Source organism: Littorina saxatilis, linkage group LG17 (assembly GCF_037325665.1).
Source record: "Littorina saxatilis isolate snail1 linkage group LG17, US_GU_Lsax_2.0, whole genome shotgun sequence".
Lineage (NCBI taxonomy): Eukaryota > Metazoa > Mollusca > Gastropoda > Littorinimorpha > Littorinidae > Littorina > Littorina saxatilis.
The window spans coordinates 61,851,847-61,869,481 of NC_090261.1; the positions used below are offsets into that span (position 1 = coordinate 61,851,847).

A 17,635-nucleotide genomic window follows, 5' to 3' on the forward strand; every position below is an offset into this window, starting at 1 on the left:
AAAACTCAGTGCTAAAGCTTTGTGCGGCCAGCTTCGCGTAGTCAACTTCGCCCAGTTAAGGTCAGGCTTAAAAGAAACATTAAGTGATAAGTTTCATTAAAAACCAACCAGATCAGTGACTCATTAAAATACGCTTTAAAAAAAAAGCCGCTAAGATTCATAACGTAATAGAATTGATCAAAAACAAAGCTGACTCATTAAATCCAAATGTATGGAAAAACCCATCTATTTTTGGACTCAAGTTAATAAAACCTACGTCATCACGCAACAACACGAAGGAATGACGCAAAAACAACCCTGACGGAGATTGAATCATCGTTTGTTTTGTCACCGATTTCCCCCACAGTGACGTCACCACGCCACCCCCGGTGAGCAGACACAACTAGTGAGCGACGCCGATATTCTACTGCGAAAGCGTACCCCGGGTGCAAAAGGTAGAACGACGACGCGGTCTACCCGTTTCTGCGTGTCGCGTATTGGAACACCCGCCAGATACCCGTAAGATCCTGTGACCAAAAATGGACTGCTTGAACTTGAACCGACTAGGTCGAGGACGCTTGTGGAACAAGCGCTGTACAGTGCGTGTCATTTTGTTTATTTCGTTTTTCGTTTCTTGCTGTTTAATTAAAGCAGAAACTGCACAGGATTGTAATAATGATGCCATGGGTTTGAATGCAGGGGAACTAGGTATAAGCTTACATTCGAAGTTGTAACACTTGAGAATGAGTCATTGATATACTTGTCAAACCGCGTATACTATCCTAGATCCTACACAGCAGGGCCGGACTAGGCGAAGAGGAGGGGGGGGGGGGGGTTGCCAGTGGTAGCCCAGGGGGATGTCCCCCCTGGCGGCAGGGGCGGATCAGTTCATTTTATGACTGGGTTTTTTTGAAAAGTATATTGTGAAGATATGGGTGTGAAGGCGCGAAGCGCCGAGCCGACGGCGCGAAGCGCCTAGCTTGCTAGGGGGGTCCGGGGGCATGCCCCCCCCGGAAAATTTTGAAAAAAAGGATGCAAAATGGTGCAATCTGGTGCATTCTGAGGATGATCATTACCAGTTTCAGGCAGCAGATTTTGTCACTGATTAATACCCCAAAAATTGAAACTCAATGTAAAATAAAGAAATGCATACCTCATTCAATATTTTTATTTTTTGGCTGGGGAGGGGGGGGGTCCGGAAACCCTAGAACCCACCCCCACCCCCCTCGTTGTGGGGGTCAGGGGGCGAAGCCCCCTGAAGCTGACGAGTAGGTCATATTCTGAGATAGGAAAATGGTCGCTCCTTGCATGAAACGGCATAAAATAAGCAATAATAAAAAAAAATTAAATAAGTAAGGTACATGTTTAGGCTAGGGGGGGGGGGGGGGCCGGGGGGTTGCGCAACCCCCATAACCCCCCCGGTAGTCCGGCCCTACACAGAAAGATATATAGTCACTCAGAGAAAGATATATATAGAGAGAGGGGTGTATAGAACACCTTGACGAAGACCATGAGGCCGAAACTATTGGTGAAAACGAGAAGGCTTGTTTGGTTATTTTTTCCTTATTTATAGATATAGATAGCCAAAGACAGAGAGAGAAGAGACGAACAGACAGACACACAGACGGAAAAGGGATCATCCGTTTCAAATAATACCCTTAACCATGCCGTAACAACTACTCCACAAGCTAGGTTGTGTATTTTCTCGGATCACTGTCTGACCAAATGCAGAACTGAGGCCGTCTGTTTGAAAAGTCTCCGCGCAACGTATGGAATGTATTCATTCCTCATAGCAACTAAATCTGACCCGCCCATCCCCCACCCTGTTCCCCTCCACTCTGGCCCACCCTCTCCAACAAAGAGACACACGCTGCCTGCCTGCAGTTAGGTGATTAATTACGCGCACAGTCACCAGACAGTTTCAGTTGTATGTAAAAAGTTAAAAAACCTTCAATTACCTACCTTTGATTGCCTACGTTCCAATTACCTACCATTGATTGCCTACGTTCCAATTACCTACCATTGATTGCCTACGTTCCAATTACCTACCATTGATTGCCTACGTTCCAATTACCTACCATTGATTGTCTACGTTCCAATTACCTACCATTGATTGCCCACGTTCCAATTACCTACCATTGATTGCCCACGTTCCAATGACCTACCATTGATTGTCTACGTTCCAATTACCTAACATTGATTGCCCACGTTCCAATGACCTACCATTGATTGCCTACGTTCCAATTACCTACCATTGATTGCCCACGTTCCAATTACCTACCATTGATTGCCCACGTTCCAATGACCTACCATTGATTGCCTACGTTCCAATTACCTACCATTGATTGCCTACGTTCTAATGACCTACCATTGATTGCCTACGTTCCAATGACCTACCATTGATTGCCTACGTTCCAATGACCTACCATTGATTGCCTACGTTCCAATGACCTACCATTGATTGCCTACGTTCCAATTACCTACCATTGATTGCCCACGTTCCAATTACCTACCATTGATTGCCCACGTTCCAATTACCTACCATTGATTACCTACGTTCCAATTACCTACCATTGATTGCCTACGTTCCAATTACCTACCATTGATTGCCTACGTTACAATGACGTACCATTGATTGCCTACGTTACAATGACCTACCATTGATTGCCTACGTTCCAATGACCTACCATTGATTGCCTACGTTCTAACGACCTACCATTGATTGCCTACGTTCCAATGACCTACCATTGATTGCCTACGTTCCAATGACCTACCATTGATTGCCTACGTTCCAATGACCTACCATTGATTGCCTACGTTCCAATGACCTACCATTGATTGCCTACGTTCCAATTACCTACCATTGATTGTCTACGTTCCAATTACCTACCATTGATTGCCCATGTTCCAATTACCTACCATTGATTACCTACGTTCCAATTACCTACCATTGATTGCCTACGTTCCAATTACCTACCATTGATTGCCTACGTTACAATGACGTACCATTGATTGCCTACGTTACAATGACCTACCATTGATTGCCTACGTTCCAATGACCTACCATTGATTGCCTACGTTCTAACGACCTACCATTGATTGCCTACGTTCCAATGACCTACCATTGATTGCCTACGTTCCAATGACCTACCATTGATTGCCTACGTGACGTTCCAAAGACCTACCATTGATTGCCTACGTTCCAATGACCTACCATTGATTGCCTACGTTCCAATGACCTACCATTGATTGCCTACGTGACGTTCCAATGACCTACCATTGATTGCCTACGTTCCAATGACCTACCATTGATTGCCTACGTTCCAATGACCTACCATTGATTGCCTACGTTCCAGTGACCTACCATTGATTGCCTACGTGACGTTCCAATGACCTACCATTGATTGCCCACGTTCCAATGACCTACCATTGATTGCCTACGTTCCAATTACCTACCATTGATTGCCTACGTGACGTTCCAATGACCTACCATTGATTGCCTACGTTCCAATGACCTACCATTGATTGCCTACGTTCCAATTACCTACCATTGATTGCCCACGTTCCAATTACCTACCATTGATTGCCCACGTTCCAATGACCTACCATTGATTGCCCACGTTCCAATGACCTACCATTGATTGCCTACGTTCCAATGACCTACCATTGATTGCCTACGTTCCAATGACCTACCATTGATTGCCTACGTTCCAATTACCTACCATTGATTGCCCACGTTCCAATGACCTACCATTGATTGCCCACGTTCCAATTACCTACCATTGATTGCCCACGTTCCAATGACCTACCATTGATTGCCCACGTTCCAATGACCTACCATTGATTGCCTACGTTCCAATGACCTACCATTGATTGCCTACGTTCCAATTACCTACCATTGATTGCCCACGTTCCAATTACCTACCATTGATTGCCTACGTTCCAATTACCTACCATTGATTGCCCACGTTCCAATGACCTACCATTGATTGCCTACGTTCCAATTACCTACCATTGATTGCCTACGTTCCAATTACCTACCATTCTTGTTCTTTTTAGTCTGAATTTTGGCCGGAACGTTGGCAGTCTATCTCTTTTAGGAAATCCAAGAACAAAGAGACTGCCAACGTTCCAACATTCAGAATCAAAAAACAAGAAAGGTAGGTTGTTGGAACGTTTGTTATTGACAAAACAATACATTAACGGATATTTCGACACAATGTATTGTTTTGTCAATACCAAACGTTCCAACAACCTACCTTTCTTGTGGTTTTTGTTTTTGTTTTATCTGTTTTAGGATTTTTAAAATACTTTAGCATTTCAAACATTGAATACTCTGCTCTATTGTCTTTGACGGAATCACAAATTACAAAGACGTCAAGTGCCTGTGGCAATGACAAAACTTTTCCGTCATATTTTGGGACGCCGCAATTAAATTAGATACTAGAGGCACAACAGAAACATTTTAAAAGAGGAAGAAGAAAACTAGAAATTATGGTTTTAAGCTTCTGTGTTTTTACGCTTGCACTCTTCCGGGTTTGCAGAAATCCGTTCACAGATTAAAACTTTATGCTCGCTTTCATTGTGGCTGCTAAAACTGTGTTAGTTTGACCCTCTGCAAACAGAGTCACGCGAATGCGCATGTGTGCAATTCTGATATTAAGTAATAGACTACAAAGGACGCATCTGTGTGTGTGTGTGTGTATACGAGCCCCACAAAAATGATGTTTGTCTTACATTCACATAATGAATTTGCATTGAATCAAATTGAATTGAATTGAATTGAATTTGCCGTTTTACTGCGGAGACAAATCTTCTGAAAGATACTACGCACATGAATCAATTTACGCAGTTTGCATGACCAACGGTGTGACTTATCACTTGACGCAGTTTGCATGACCAACAGTGTGACTCATCAATGTACGCAGTTTGCATGACCAACGGTGTGACTTATCACGTTACACAGTTTGCATGACCAACAGTGTGACTCATCAATGTACGCAGTTTGCATGACCAACGGTGTGACATCACTTTACGTAGTTTGCATGACCAACGGTGTGACATCACTTTACGCAGTTTGCATGACCAACGGTGTGACATCACTTTACGCAGTTTGCATGACCAACGGTGTGACATCACTTACGCAGTTTGCATGACCAACGGTGTGACATCACTTACGCAGTTTGCATGACCAACGGTGTGACTTATCGACACGGGCATGCCGTATCACACAGACAGACTGACACTGAGACTGCACAACAGATGCATAAACTCGAAAAGAAACGGGCTGTCTACGACAGGAAGGCAGGCCCTGAGAAAATGTTAAAGCACACGCACACACGCGCGCACGCACGCACGCAAACACGCACGCACACACGGCACACACACACACACGCGCGCGCGCGCGCGCATCCAAGCACACACACACACACACACACGCATGAGTGTACGCCGCACACAAACACACACACACACACACACACACCTAGTAGCCTACACACATGAAGACAAACAGACAGACAGACGGAGAGACAGCAGTTTCATGTTATAATTTTCATCTAAAATGTAATTTCAACTAACCCGAACAATATTTATTTTAACATCTAACCGAAAACACTGACCAGATATTGAAGTTGTGGTCAAGTTGATGTGTATTTCAGGACTGTGGCTGCCCCGTGGAGAAGGGGAGCGGAGGGAGAGGAGGCAGGAGGGAACGCATATATGCCACCCAGTGTTTCATCCTCACCGTCAGCCCCCGATGCCACCCCTCAGTCCCCCAAGTTCCCCTGACCCCCCCCCCCCCCCAACACACACACACACACACACACACACACACACACACACACACACACACACACACACACAACAAAAATAATAACCGAACAAACAACAACAACCAAATAACAATGAATTTTAAAAATTATTACCTTATTACTGCTCACGTGTTGTTTTGTTACGTTTTGTTTTTTTCTGGGATTTTGTCACGCCGAAGCCGTTTACTCATATCCTATCCCGCTCAAAGTCAGTGACCTATTTTTCCAGCTTTTACCAACGCTCTTCTATTTGTAACTGTAAATACTGTATTAGGAAAAATTCCTTTTGGATATGATACTCATAAGCCGGAATAACCGAAACCAATCCGGAGTGAGTGCAAGGACGGGTTTTGTCCGTGAAGCTGGTCCTTAAAATACTTTTGTCAATGTTTCCTTTTTCACCAGGAAAACGGTTGAACATTTCAAAACAGTAGACCCTGTCATGATTGAAAGTACGAGGAATATATCAGTCCAATAATCGACCGTTTCTTGGTTTCGGTACGAGGGTATCAGGTTTATCGAGAAAATAAGTTTCGGTTCTCGGTTTTGCTCTATAAGTGTCTTTCTCTCGGTCTCTATCTGTCTCTTTCTCCTGAGTTTCCTGTCCTTTCCAGCGACTTTCTTTTTCCTGACACAGGTTTTTAAACGCGGTGTACATCCCACAAATGTAGTTTCACTCCCCCGCCCCCCCCCCCCCCCGCACCTCCCCCCCCTACTACTACCCCCCCCCCCCCCCCGAAACTGAGTCCTCAGCGGCCGGCGTTTAAAAGGTCAACTGATTGACACTATCATCAGTGATGGTTTCAACTATTCAGTTTGTCTAGTATTTCCTGTTCTTTTAACTTAATTCCAGGCCTTTTCCTGTAACTGGTGCTTGTCACTAATTATATGTCACTAAATCCAAGACCAGAAGAGACTCGTCACACTGCACAATCATACACTTGAATAGCAGCAAATGCAGCGGTTTCACGTTTGCTTCGCCGCCCCTCCCTCCCGCCCTTCACAATATGACTCTCCTGCCCGGAGCCTCTCCACTCTCTCCTTCACTGTTATTTCCTATTTCCGACCTTTTGCTGCTTTCTCTAGCACAGCAGTTTCCTCCTCACTGTAGGCCGGCTCGCCCAACCCGCACGTGTCTGTCTGTCTGTCTGTCTATGTCTCTCATTCTCTCTCTCTATGGCCTTAATGAATACACCATCCGCCAATCTCTAGCTCTCTCTATCTCTGTCTCTCTGTCTGTCTGTCTGTATCTCTGTCGCTCTCTCTTTTTTTTTTCTTTTTTTCTTTTTTTGACGGAGAAGGGTTGCATCAGGGACCTATAATATAGGTCTATGGTTGCATCAATATCCGCGATACGTCTGGTATCAGCAGAGACATACTGAAAAACCTTGAAGAAGAAGGCGGAATACTGGCTGTATCGTCGTCGTTTACAACACGCACTCGGCACTGTGAATATAAAAAATGACATTCTTATGACCCCATAATGACATTCCTATGACCCCATCCTTCTTTCCTGCAAGGATCGACTGTACTATGCATGGCTAGGAATGAAAACCGCCACGCCTCGACTCTATAGCTTTGGATTTTCCTTTTAGAACAAAGGCTATCGGAACTCCTATCCTACAGCCGCCGTGCACTTGATGTTGTACGTAAATTGTTAGCTGAGCGTGTACAGTATGTCACTATGTCTGTGTCTGTGCGTGGTATGGTATGTTTACTCTAGCGCAGCGCCGTAAATAGTCGTTACACTGGCTTGACTAGTCAAATCAACCATCTGGTGATGTTATTTTTTAAATTTTTTTTAAGTGTGTGCGTAGACAGAGATGATGGCTTCACAGGGGATGGGACTAGACTTTTACTTTCTTTTCTGGGTTTGTCTGCTCCTAGTTTATTTATGAAACATTCCATACCCCTACTTCCTAGGTTTTCCTTTTTTTATTTTCTATTTATTTACTCACTTTTTTTTAATTTATTTCTGTATTTATTTATTGCATACATGTATATGTTAAGGAGTAGTGTAAGAATTATGAATCATAGTTTGCAGAGAAAGAGACAGGAAAGATCTCTTTTTTCGAACTTGTCTCTGAAGTAAAATTATGTGACTGTTCTTCTGTCAGTAGAAGATAATTCAAGTTGTTTCTGCTCTCGTTTCTAAAGGAAAATGAGAAAGACAGAGACAACTCAACGGAAACAGAGGTCGCAAGAATTTTCTTTAAAAGAAAGAAAGAAAGACAAAAAGAAAGAAGTCATAAACACACAGAATACAAAAACAACACAAAAATACAGAAACATTAACACAGCCATAATTTTATTTTCATTTTTATTCATAACTTCATTGTTGATGTTTCAACCCTTTTTCACAACATTTCCACAGAAGAGAAATTCAATAAATAAATTAACACATACACACATTTGTTCTCTTCCAGAACTTTGATTTCAAAAAGAAACAAACAAAAATGTATCAAGAAAATTGATAAATATACATTTATATCATACTCATCTCTCTCAGTCATAACTGCTGCCTACTCTTTTAGCCAACTGACAGAATCCACGTCTGTCAGCAGCTACTACTGAAGCAAAATTATTTACAAATTACAGCGTGCTCTAAGAATTAATTACACAGTCACTGGCAAACTCAAATAATCATCTGATCAAGATTAGGCCAGACAAATCAGATGTAACTTTGATTTATTATTTACAGGGGAGTACAATTCTGTGTTGGCAATCTCAATCCAATCGCCACCAGAATGTACTACAAGTGCGTCTAGAATGTGCGCACTTGAAAATTGGTCCACTGGTAAGATTCCCGTAGGATGCTCACTTGTTCATTGGTGCGAGCCTGAATCATGATTTTTTTGATTAACGAAAAACAAGGCACTAATTAAAAAAATTAAAGAATTGCTGTATAACTCAAGGAAGAGAACAACTTCTTAGGTCTTATGGGAAAAAAGAGAATAAATCTGTAGACTGAATTGTACAAACTGAATGTAATTGCAGGCAACATGCTGGTACAACCAATACAATATTGTCCCCCCCCTGTTCTTCTTTTACCTCCCTTTTGTTACCGTATTGACAAATACACAAAGAGTGACAGGCATGCTTGTAACAATTTCAACACAGAGTGCCAGGAAAGTGGTCCAATACAACGCCCTTCCGAACAAAAGAAGACACTTCCTGGTTTGTGCTCTTACTCCTGCACCTCACCCCCCCCCCCCCCCCCCCCCAAGTTTTTCAGAATCCGCTCCTATTCAGCCCTAACTTTTCTTTCTTCTCTCTTCTAAAGAAAAATATTGTTTTAAATGTGACTGAGTTATCGAAATTTGAAAACAGCAGGCGGCCTTTCGACGGCATTGCTTTTTATTTCTTTTTTCAACAAAACAGTACACATAGATGTAAAACTAGAAAATATGTGAGATCCTATCATAGTACTTGCCATAGTAAGTTATATTATATATGTGGTAATGCCAGTTTTGTAGAAATGTGTAAATGAAGATCTTTTTGTACATTTACTAACACTACAAACATTCTAAAGTAAATACAAAACAAAGACAGTGAGTATAATGTCGGAGGCCTAAAAGGTAAGAAGCTATCACAGATGGTATACTCCCTAAACCCTGAGCATTTTGAGAACATCCCGGACAACATTTTGTGCGCTGCAATAACATTCATTTGTACAATTCAAAAAGAAAAATTGATTAATTATCAAATATTGAAAAACTCAAAATACAGAAGTTTTCCGTCACATTTCATTTGGCTGTTGTTGACACTACAATAATATCTCTGAGCAAAACCTGCTTCTGTCGTTTGTGTCAGTAAGACAAAGTGTTTAAATCAAGGTGAAAAAATGATCAGAAAATACAGAAGAATTGAGACACAGTTTGGACAATAGCAGAAATGATTTAGTTAGAATGATTACTTAATGAACTCATATGACCTCTTGAACTTTATCTTGTTAGATTATCTAGTGATTTCCCCACATGAATTTCAGAAATGTATGCACCTGTATGCTTATAATTATTCCAGCTTTTCAAAAGGAATAGCAAAAACTTACAGAACGCATCGTCACTGGTGGGGACAAAAGGAGTAGGTATGCTTTGACACAGAGCACTTCACTTGCAAAATCTGAATTACAGGCCCTCTCAAGCACAAAAAAAGATTTCTTCACTGGTGAAGCACAACCCGTTGACATCAGCACATACCATTCCCCAGACTAAACATGGACCAAGGTGGAACAACAGAAAGAAAAGGGGGAGGGGAAGTACATTTAAACAAAAAAGTACATATGAGAAATGGAACTACTTCTGAACAGCCTAACAATCTACACTAGATCTCCATGGCTTTGTATTTATGTATTTGAATAAAATACTGTTTAAACCAAGATCTTTGTTAATCAGTAACTTAAAAGAAAAGTGTGCCTGCAGCTATCAGTGCCGAAACAAAACCACTGATTGCGTTTTAAGTACGGGATGAGGAAGGTCACTTTGGGACGGATTCAATGTCTTCAGCATCGAAAAACAAAGTTGGTACAGTCTTCTGCAGCTTCACGCGCTCAGCACAGTCAGTCAGCTCTCTAGCCTGCTAGCGATGCGTGACTGAACCATTCACCACACTCTCGGGCTCTGTGTTCCCTGTAGCACCGCTGATGAACGGGAAGTGATTCTGGAGCGATGGGGGTTGCTTGATATGTTTTCATCGGAGGTCATGGGCGTCGTATTGGTCACGCCTGAGTTGAGCTGATCGCCTTCTGCCCACAGTGTCGTTTCTGTGGGAGCAGTTTCGATGCGCTTCAGTTGAGCAGGACAGGCTGTCCGTTGATGCAGATGTCATCGTAGACAAAGTCATTCTGGAAAACAGAAGTAGAACAACATAAGAAACATGGTTCATATTCCTGTTTTCAAACTCTCTGTCTCTGTCAATCTATCTCTCTCTCTCTCTCACACACACAGACGTACATACACACACTTCTCTCAAGTCAATTTCCCAAGCACTTAACACACACTCACTCTCTCTCCCTCCTCTCTCTCAACAACAACAAAAAATCGCTCACATCCACTCACCATTTCCTCATCCGTGGATTCGCCAGAGTCTTCCGTCAGCTGTGAGCAGTCGGCACCGTTGCCGTACAACCACTCCACAATGTCGTTGAGGCGACGACCGTGAGCAAGGGATATTGCTGTGAGACCGCCATAGGTGCGAGCGTTGAGGTTCAAATCCCTCTGTGTAATGAGAAGGCATAGGGCCTCTTGGTAGCCCATGTCTGCAGCCATGTGGAGCAGAGTGCGACCACTCTTGCCATCGGGTTCGTTGACATTGGCGCCCTTGACCAGGAGAAGCTGAAGGATGTCTAGGTGGCCGTTCTGCAGTGCGACATGTGCGCAGGTGTAGCCTGAAACAACGGAGCAAAAACATGTTGACTGATCTGTGTAGTTACTTCAAAGGGTAGCACAATTTTCTCTTACTCTTAGGTCTTTGTTCCAGTAAACATTCCAAGGAAAATTTGAATTTTTTCTGATAGTGATAACTTGTTTCCTTCTCTTTGACTTATGATGAATTCCGATTTCTTTACATAACAACTTTTTTACCACTTCATTTTACTTTACATCTTAATTAATGAAACAGTACAGAAACATTTTACAAAATACAAAAACTAATCAGAAGATCAAGCAACAAAAAAAACAGAACAAAATTAACAAAATTGTATCCAACACTCACCATCATAGTTCCTGATGGACAGATCCTGAGGCACTCTCTGGTAGGGGATCTGGTAAGTGTTGGCCAGCGTTTCCTGGTGAAGGACAGGTTGCAGAAGAAACCTGACCATGTCCGGCAAGCCCTCGCGGCAAGCGATGTGCAGTGGGGTGTTGCCGCAGTGGTCAGGGGCGTCTAGAGAAGCTCCGGCCGCCATGAGTCGCCGGACGATCAAGAGTTGCCGCGTGGCGACAGCGAGGTGGAGGGGGGTCTGGTGAAGGTTGTTTGGAATGTTGATGAAGTCGTAGCTGGGGGCGAGCGAGATGATCTTGAGCGAAACGTCGGGAAGGAGGTGGATGATACTCATGTGAAGATGCCTGTGGAAGAGAAAGAGAGTGAACGCAGGTTAGAATACAGCTGTTTGCCCGTCTTATCTTGACTCTTATGAATTATGACCATGAGATACATCATGAATTACATTCAGGTTAGAATACAGCTGTTTGCCCGTCTTATCTTGACTCTTGTTTCTTATGAATTATGACCATGAGATACATCATGAATTACATTCAGGTTAGAATACTGCTGTTTGCCCGTCTTATCTTGACTCTTGTTTCTTATGAATTATGACCATGAGATACATCATGAATTACATTCAGGTTAGAATACAGCTGTTTGCCCGTCTTATCTTGACTCTTGTTTCTTATGAATTATGACCATGAGATACATCATGAATTACATTCAGGTTAGAATACTGCTGTTTGCCCGTCTTATCTTGACTCTTGTTTCTTATGAATTATGACCATGAGATACATCATGAATTACATTCAGGTTAGAATACAGCTGTTTGCCCGTCTTATCTTGACTCTTGTTTCTTATGAATTATTACCATGAGATACATCATGAATTACATTCAGGTTAGAATACAGCTGTTTGCCCGTCTTATCTTGACTCTTGTTTCTTATGAATTATGACTATGAGATACATCATAAATTACATTCAGGTTAGAATACTGCTGTTTGCCTGTCTTATCGTGACTTGTTACTAATGAATTATGACCGAGATACATCATGAATTACATTCAGGTTTTGAATAATGCTGTTTGTCTTTGTCTTATTTCGACTGTTTCTTATTATGATGAATTATGAAATTACACATTCAGGATTGAATAAAATTGTTTTTGCTTATGGATCATAGAGTCATACACATGTTAGTGACATGACACAGGTATGGGCTTTGTCTTTGTTTTACTGAAAATGTATCTTCAAACTTCTAAATCTTAAACAATATTTATACTATTACTAAATCTGCTGAGGTGCTCTTCAACTGCGTGCATACGAAATTGAATAATCTGCATATTCTGTACTAATTTTTCACCCAAATTTTGTACGTGTCTTTTGATAAAAATGCTTTACTTTCTTCTTTGTCTCTTTTTTCTGCTTTGGTGGGAAATTGTTATCAAAGGATAGGGCGAGAAGAATAAATAGAAATAATTTAAAAAGGAGGGAGAGGGAGGAAAGATTAGGATTCAACAAGCTTTTCGTGGATTTTCTTGGTTATAAATATAATCCAACCCCAAAACATTACAAACCAGCAATCATAATTCTAAATATAGAAACACTATTGTGGCTTGTCATTCACCGTTTCATAACTATTAATGGAAGAACCCATGACATGAGTGTTTCTTTTTCTTTAGTCATCATTAGTCAGAATCAGCACACAGATCAGTCATTTGCTTACTGCTGCTGATTCCTTTCTTTGAACTAAAGTTCTTTCACCACCATTGTGCAGAAACAGGAAAACCCTCCATGGCCAAAATAGCCACATTATCAGTTTCAATAAAAGGAGGATGGAAAAGTCTAGAAAATATCGGTTACATAAAATCAACTCAACAAACAATCCAGAAAGGAGCCAATCCAGAAAGGAGCGGATAAACCTGGAAAGTTTTAGAAGTATCCAGGAATAGCTCAAGTTTACATTTCATGATAGCAAAATCGCGCTTTTCTGACGTCAGCTATCAAAAGGGGCGGATCTTGTGAAGCCACCTCGCGCGGCAGCAATGCATGATCACGCGCTGGCTCAGTGCTCTGGGCTGAAAAGGGGAATCCCCTTCTGTGACGTCAGCGTACTTTCCAACTTGGCTCGATTTGCACACACGTAAATTCCGCCAGACCCTTGTATAACCTCTATACGCAGATTGCGACCTTCTGCACGATTTGTTGCAAAGCCCGAACAATATTCTTAATTTGCAAGGAACCTATCCGCTGAATTTATCCGTGCATTTGAAAATGCACGTTTCTCAAATGAACTTTCATCATGCACTAACGAACTCTAATCATGCATGCACAAAACACGATTTATCGATAATTTTGGAAAAGAGTACTTACGTATCACCATCCTCGTCTTGTGAAAATAATTCTTCCAATTCCTGTGTACTGAAAGTACTGTCGTATTGCACTGATGACAACAAATGACACTCGGCGAACGCAGACTGTACAAGGAAAGGCTCCTCCACGGAAAAATTGCCAGAGTCACAGATACCAGAGTCACATCTGTTAGATTTCACGCAGTCTTTTGTTTGGTCGGTGTCTCCGATGGACAAGTTTCTGAGCTGGTTTTGTAAACTGGAGGTTAAATTGTCACTGGTAGTGGAAGGGGAGTTGTAGGTGTCGATCATTTGCCTGTGGCACACTTTGCCAGTCTCGCTCCCCAAGTAGTCCCTCACTCCCTCGAACGAAAGTGCACTGAACTCTTGTGATTCCAGACTGTATCCAACTCCAGAATCCACACGATCTTCCATCGTAGAGAACTGCTTTTCGTCTGAACTGTAGGGAAGTTGAGGCACGCGTCGGTCTTTTCGCAGTTTCAGAGACGCAGTGTCTGTTTCCAGGTCGCTTCGAGGCAAGTCCGCCATATTGAAAACTTGAGGTCGATGTGTATCCGAAATAGTAAGTCTCGTCAAACTGAACACTCGGTTTAGTATATGAGCGACTATTAGTGTTTAGTAATACACAGATTAAATAACTTCACAAGCAAGTTATCCGTTCGACGTTCAACTTTGGAATGAATCGAGCAACAGACACGCTGTCCTTATACAGGTCGCCACTGCAGGAAAACCCAAGCAGCGATATTACAAAGGGCACGTGACCACGTCAGCCAATACGAAACTGGGTGGTAGGGGAATCCCCTTGGTTTGCCCCGTGTCAGCCACGAAAGGTTGGTTATTACTGCTGCGTGCGAGCACAAGTTTGACGACCTGCGTAGATTACAAACGAAAATACTTCTGTTATCAACGCCTGGAAAAAACCAACGCAGTCGGCTTTAAAATTTCCGGCTTGACATGTTCGTCGCCGCAGTCATGCGAGGAAAATCGGTCAACGGCTTTTTCTCAATAGGCCTCAATAGGCCTACGCGGCAAGTCAGTGAAAGACGGATGAAAGCGGGGGCTGCTGCTTACTTGTTAGCGTGACTGAATGATAGTTAGTGGAAGTAGTGGGTAGTGGCGGGTTTGATCATTTTAAGCCTTCGGTTAGGAAGTTTTCTGTTATTTCGATGAACCTGACTTGTGTACTTGAAACTAATGGATATCCCTTCCGAATAAACACATCAAGTTGTGTTGAGTCTCAGTTTTTGTCAAAGTTTAGGCCTATATGGATTTCAGTTATGATCATTCACATTTTTACTGGTCCGACCGCCGCTTGATATGGAACAAGAAATGTTTTGGAGCAACAATAAACTAACGTTTAGGGTATTTATCAGTTGTTTTCATACCGTGATCCACTTCCAACCAAACCCTAAACTCCACTGCGTCGAAAACTACATGCGTATCAGAATTGCCGCTCGCCTGGGTTTTTGGCACAAGTTGACCGGTGTAACACGAAATTTTTACTCCACGAAAAATTTACTCCGGAGTAAATATTTCGTACGAAATTCTTACTCCGAGTACACTTTTCGTACGAGAAAAGAACTCCCCAAAGCACGAAAAAATTACTCCCTCCACGAAATTTTTACTCCCCATTTTTTTTACTTCCAGTAAAAATCTCGTACGCAAAAATGGGATGCGGGCGAAGGGATAATGCCAATAAGTGATCTCGCGCACACGAATGTCGTGCTACCCTCCCTCCACCCCTTCCACCACCAAGACTAACAGGGGACAAGGGAGTAAAAATTTCGTACACCTGGCATGGGAAGTTAAATTGCTCGTGTTGGGGTGAAGTAATTTATTCGTTATTTATTCGTCAGGGGAGTAACATTTTTGTACGAAATTTTTACTCGGAACTCACCTGTCTTGGGGAGTAATTTTCTCGTGCAATGGGGGAGTGCTTTTTTCGTAAAGGGAGTAACTTTTTCGTACGAAATGTTTACTCCGGAGTAAAAATCTCGTGGGAGTAATTTTCTCGTGTTACACCTGCACTGAGTTAAACAAAAATCGGTCAATTGTAAGCTTAATTACTTAGTATTAAAAATGAAATTTGATCGCGCACGCGCTAAAGTTTTCGAGGGAAGGCGGCGGTACGCTGTATAGGCATTGTGTACATGGGTTCCGGCGTCAGTCTGTGCATCAGGGATTTTTTTCTCCCAATTAACACACTAATCCACAACACTGATAAAGTAAAGTGACCGAATTAAAATGGGGGCGCGGCTGGCCAGCTAAAGTCAGTAACGAAAAAATAATCCCGGTCTAGTGGAACGAGGGCGTTGTTTTCACCAAACACAACAACACGTCAATAGTGAGTGGCCCCTACGGCACTGACTTTAGGGCTACTTCCGTCAGTGTTATTGTTAATTCCGCGATGCACTCCCATGGAACATTCATCCTGAACGCTTCGGGTGAATGAACTCTAGGTTCACTGTCACTGCACATAGGCCTAACCGGTTAGGTGTAGCCGGCTGTAGATTGCACAAAACTTCCCCGACATTTACAGCCTTTTAGGCGATGACTACAACGAAAACATTACCCAAAAAACAAAACAAAATTAAAACATCTTTTTGTAAAGAGTGGTGGGGAAAGCGGGTGTTGTTGGGTCAGTTTCAGTTTGTGAGGGGGGACGGGGAAGGGGGACTGATTACAGCTATTCTCTGTTGCGTATCACATTCAAAGCCTCTCTCTAATAGACGCGGAAACTCGCGTGTATAATTGCCTCGATCGCAAGAGCTAATGCAGTAATGAGGGCGATTAAACTGATTCACGTCTGTTTCATCCCAGTCCGCGTCGGTATTTAATAATGCATGTAATCAAAAGCCTTCCCTCTGCGAAAACTGTAAAAATGATGTCGGGGCTACGCACAGGCTTAGATAAGATTTGAGTGACAAAATTCTCGCATTTGGCATCAAATATAAAAACATAGTTCCCATGACTCACATTGAACACCTCTTGCCAGGAAACGCACTTTAAAAGATGCTCAGTGGAGGTAAGTAAAAAAGTTAATTCGATCAGATGTTTTCGCTAAAAGTGACAACATTCAGGGGCAGAGCAGTTAAGGGGGGGGGGGGGTTACAACCTGGGGTCCAGGGGTCGGTAGGTGGGGTACAGGGGGTCTGGGGGGCGACTCCCCCCCTGAAGCTTAAGATTTTTAGCTATTTAATAAACAATTTGTGGCGTATCCTTGATTTTAAACATGATCAACTGGTGTCAGCAGCCACTAATTATTTCATTTAAAGTTAACATTAAATCTTTCTTTTTTTGACAGCCAGGGGGGGGGCGGGGGGGGGGGGGGTGTTCCGGAACCCCTGTAACACCCCCCCCCCCCTAATCCGCCCCTGACATTCTCACATTTTGCCCCAAATACAGGGAGGTTGTATGACCGCGGTCAACAGTCGACAAAACGCAAAAACGTCTTTAAACAAAACCCACAATAACATTAACAACCCTTTATTGTTCATTATAATAGACGGGCGCAGTGGCGTGGTGGTAAGACGTCGGCCTCCTAATCGGGAGGTCGTGAGTTCGAATCCCGGTCGCTGCCGCCTGGTGGGTTAAGAGTGGAGATTTTTCCGATCTCCCAGGTCAACTTATGTACAGACCTGCTAGTGTCTTAACCCCCTTCGTGTGTACACGCAAGCACAAGACCAAGTGCGCACGGAAAAGATCCTGTAATCCATGTCAGAGTTCGGTGGGTTATAGAAACACGAAAATACCCAGCATGCCTCCCCCGAAA

The 17,635-nt window shown here is 42.7% G+C and overlaps 1 protein-coding gene and 1 long non-coding RNA gene across 3 annotated transcripts in view; both read right to left on the reverse strand.

Annotated features, from left to right (window-relative positions):
• The window catches only part of LOC138952013 (uncharacterized), a 259,836-nt gene that overhangs the window by 93,773 nt on the left and 148,428 nt on the right, over window positions 1-17,635 (reverse strand). The gene's annotated exons all lie outside the window — the stretch shown is intronic.
• LOC138951995 (NF-kappa-B inhibitor alpha-like) lies at window positions 8,096-14,573 on the reverse strand. 2 transcript variants are annotated; one of them, XM_070323570.1, is made up of 4 exons: window positions 13,865-14,573; window positions 11,505-11,857; window positions 10,840-11,178; window positions 8,096-10,635 (listed from the first exon to the last, which is right to left on the reverse strand). In XM_070323570.1, coding segments are annotated over exons 1-4 (1,221 nt in total). In that variant the 5' UTR covers window positions 14,392-14,573; the 3' UTR covers window positions 8,096-10,633. The 2 variants fall into 2 exon arrangements, with proteins under 2 accessions (XP_070179671.1, XP_070179670.1); XM_070323569.1 differs by having other exon boundaries at window positions 10,850-11,178; window positions 13,865-14,569.

Bases quoted from the DNA above. Each gene is read 5' to 3' on its own strand.
- LOC138951995 (XM_070323569.1), bottom strand. From the start codon at position 14,391: ATGGCGGACTTGCCTCGAAGCGACCTGGAAACAGACACTGCGTCTCTG. The intron at 11,858-13,864 runs GTAAGTACTCTT...TCTCTTCCACAG, and splicing joins CAAGACGAGGATGGTGATAC to GCATCTTCACATGAGTATCA. The intron at 11,179-11,504 runs GTGAGTGTTGGA...CCGTTGTTTCAG, and splicing joins GTCCATCAGGAACTATGATG to GCTACACCTGCGCACATGTC.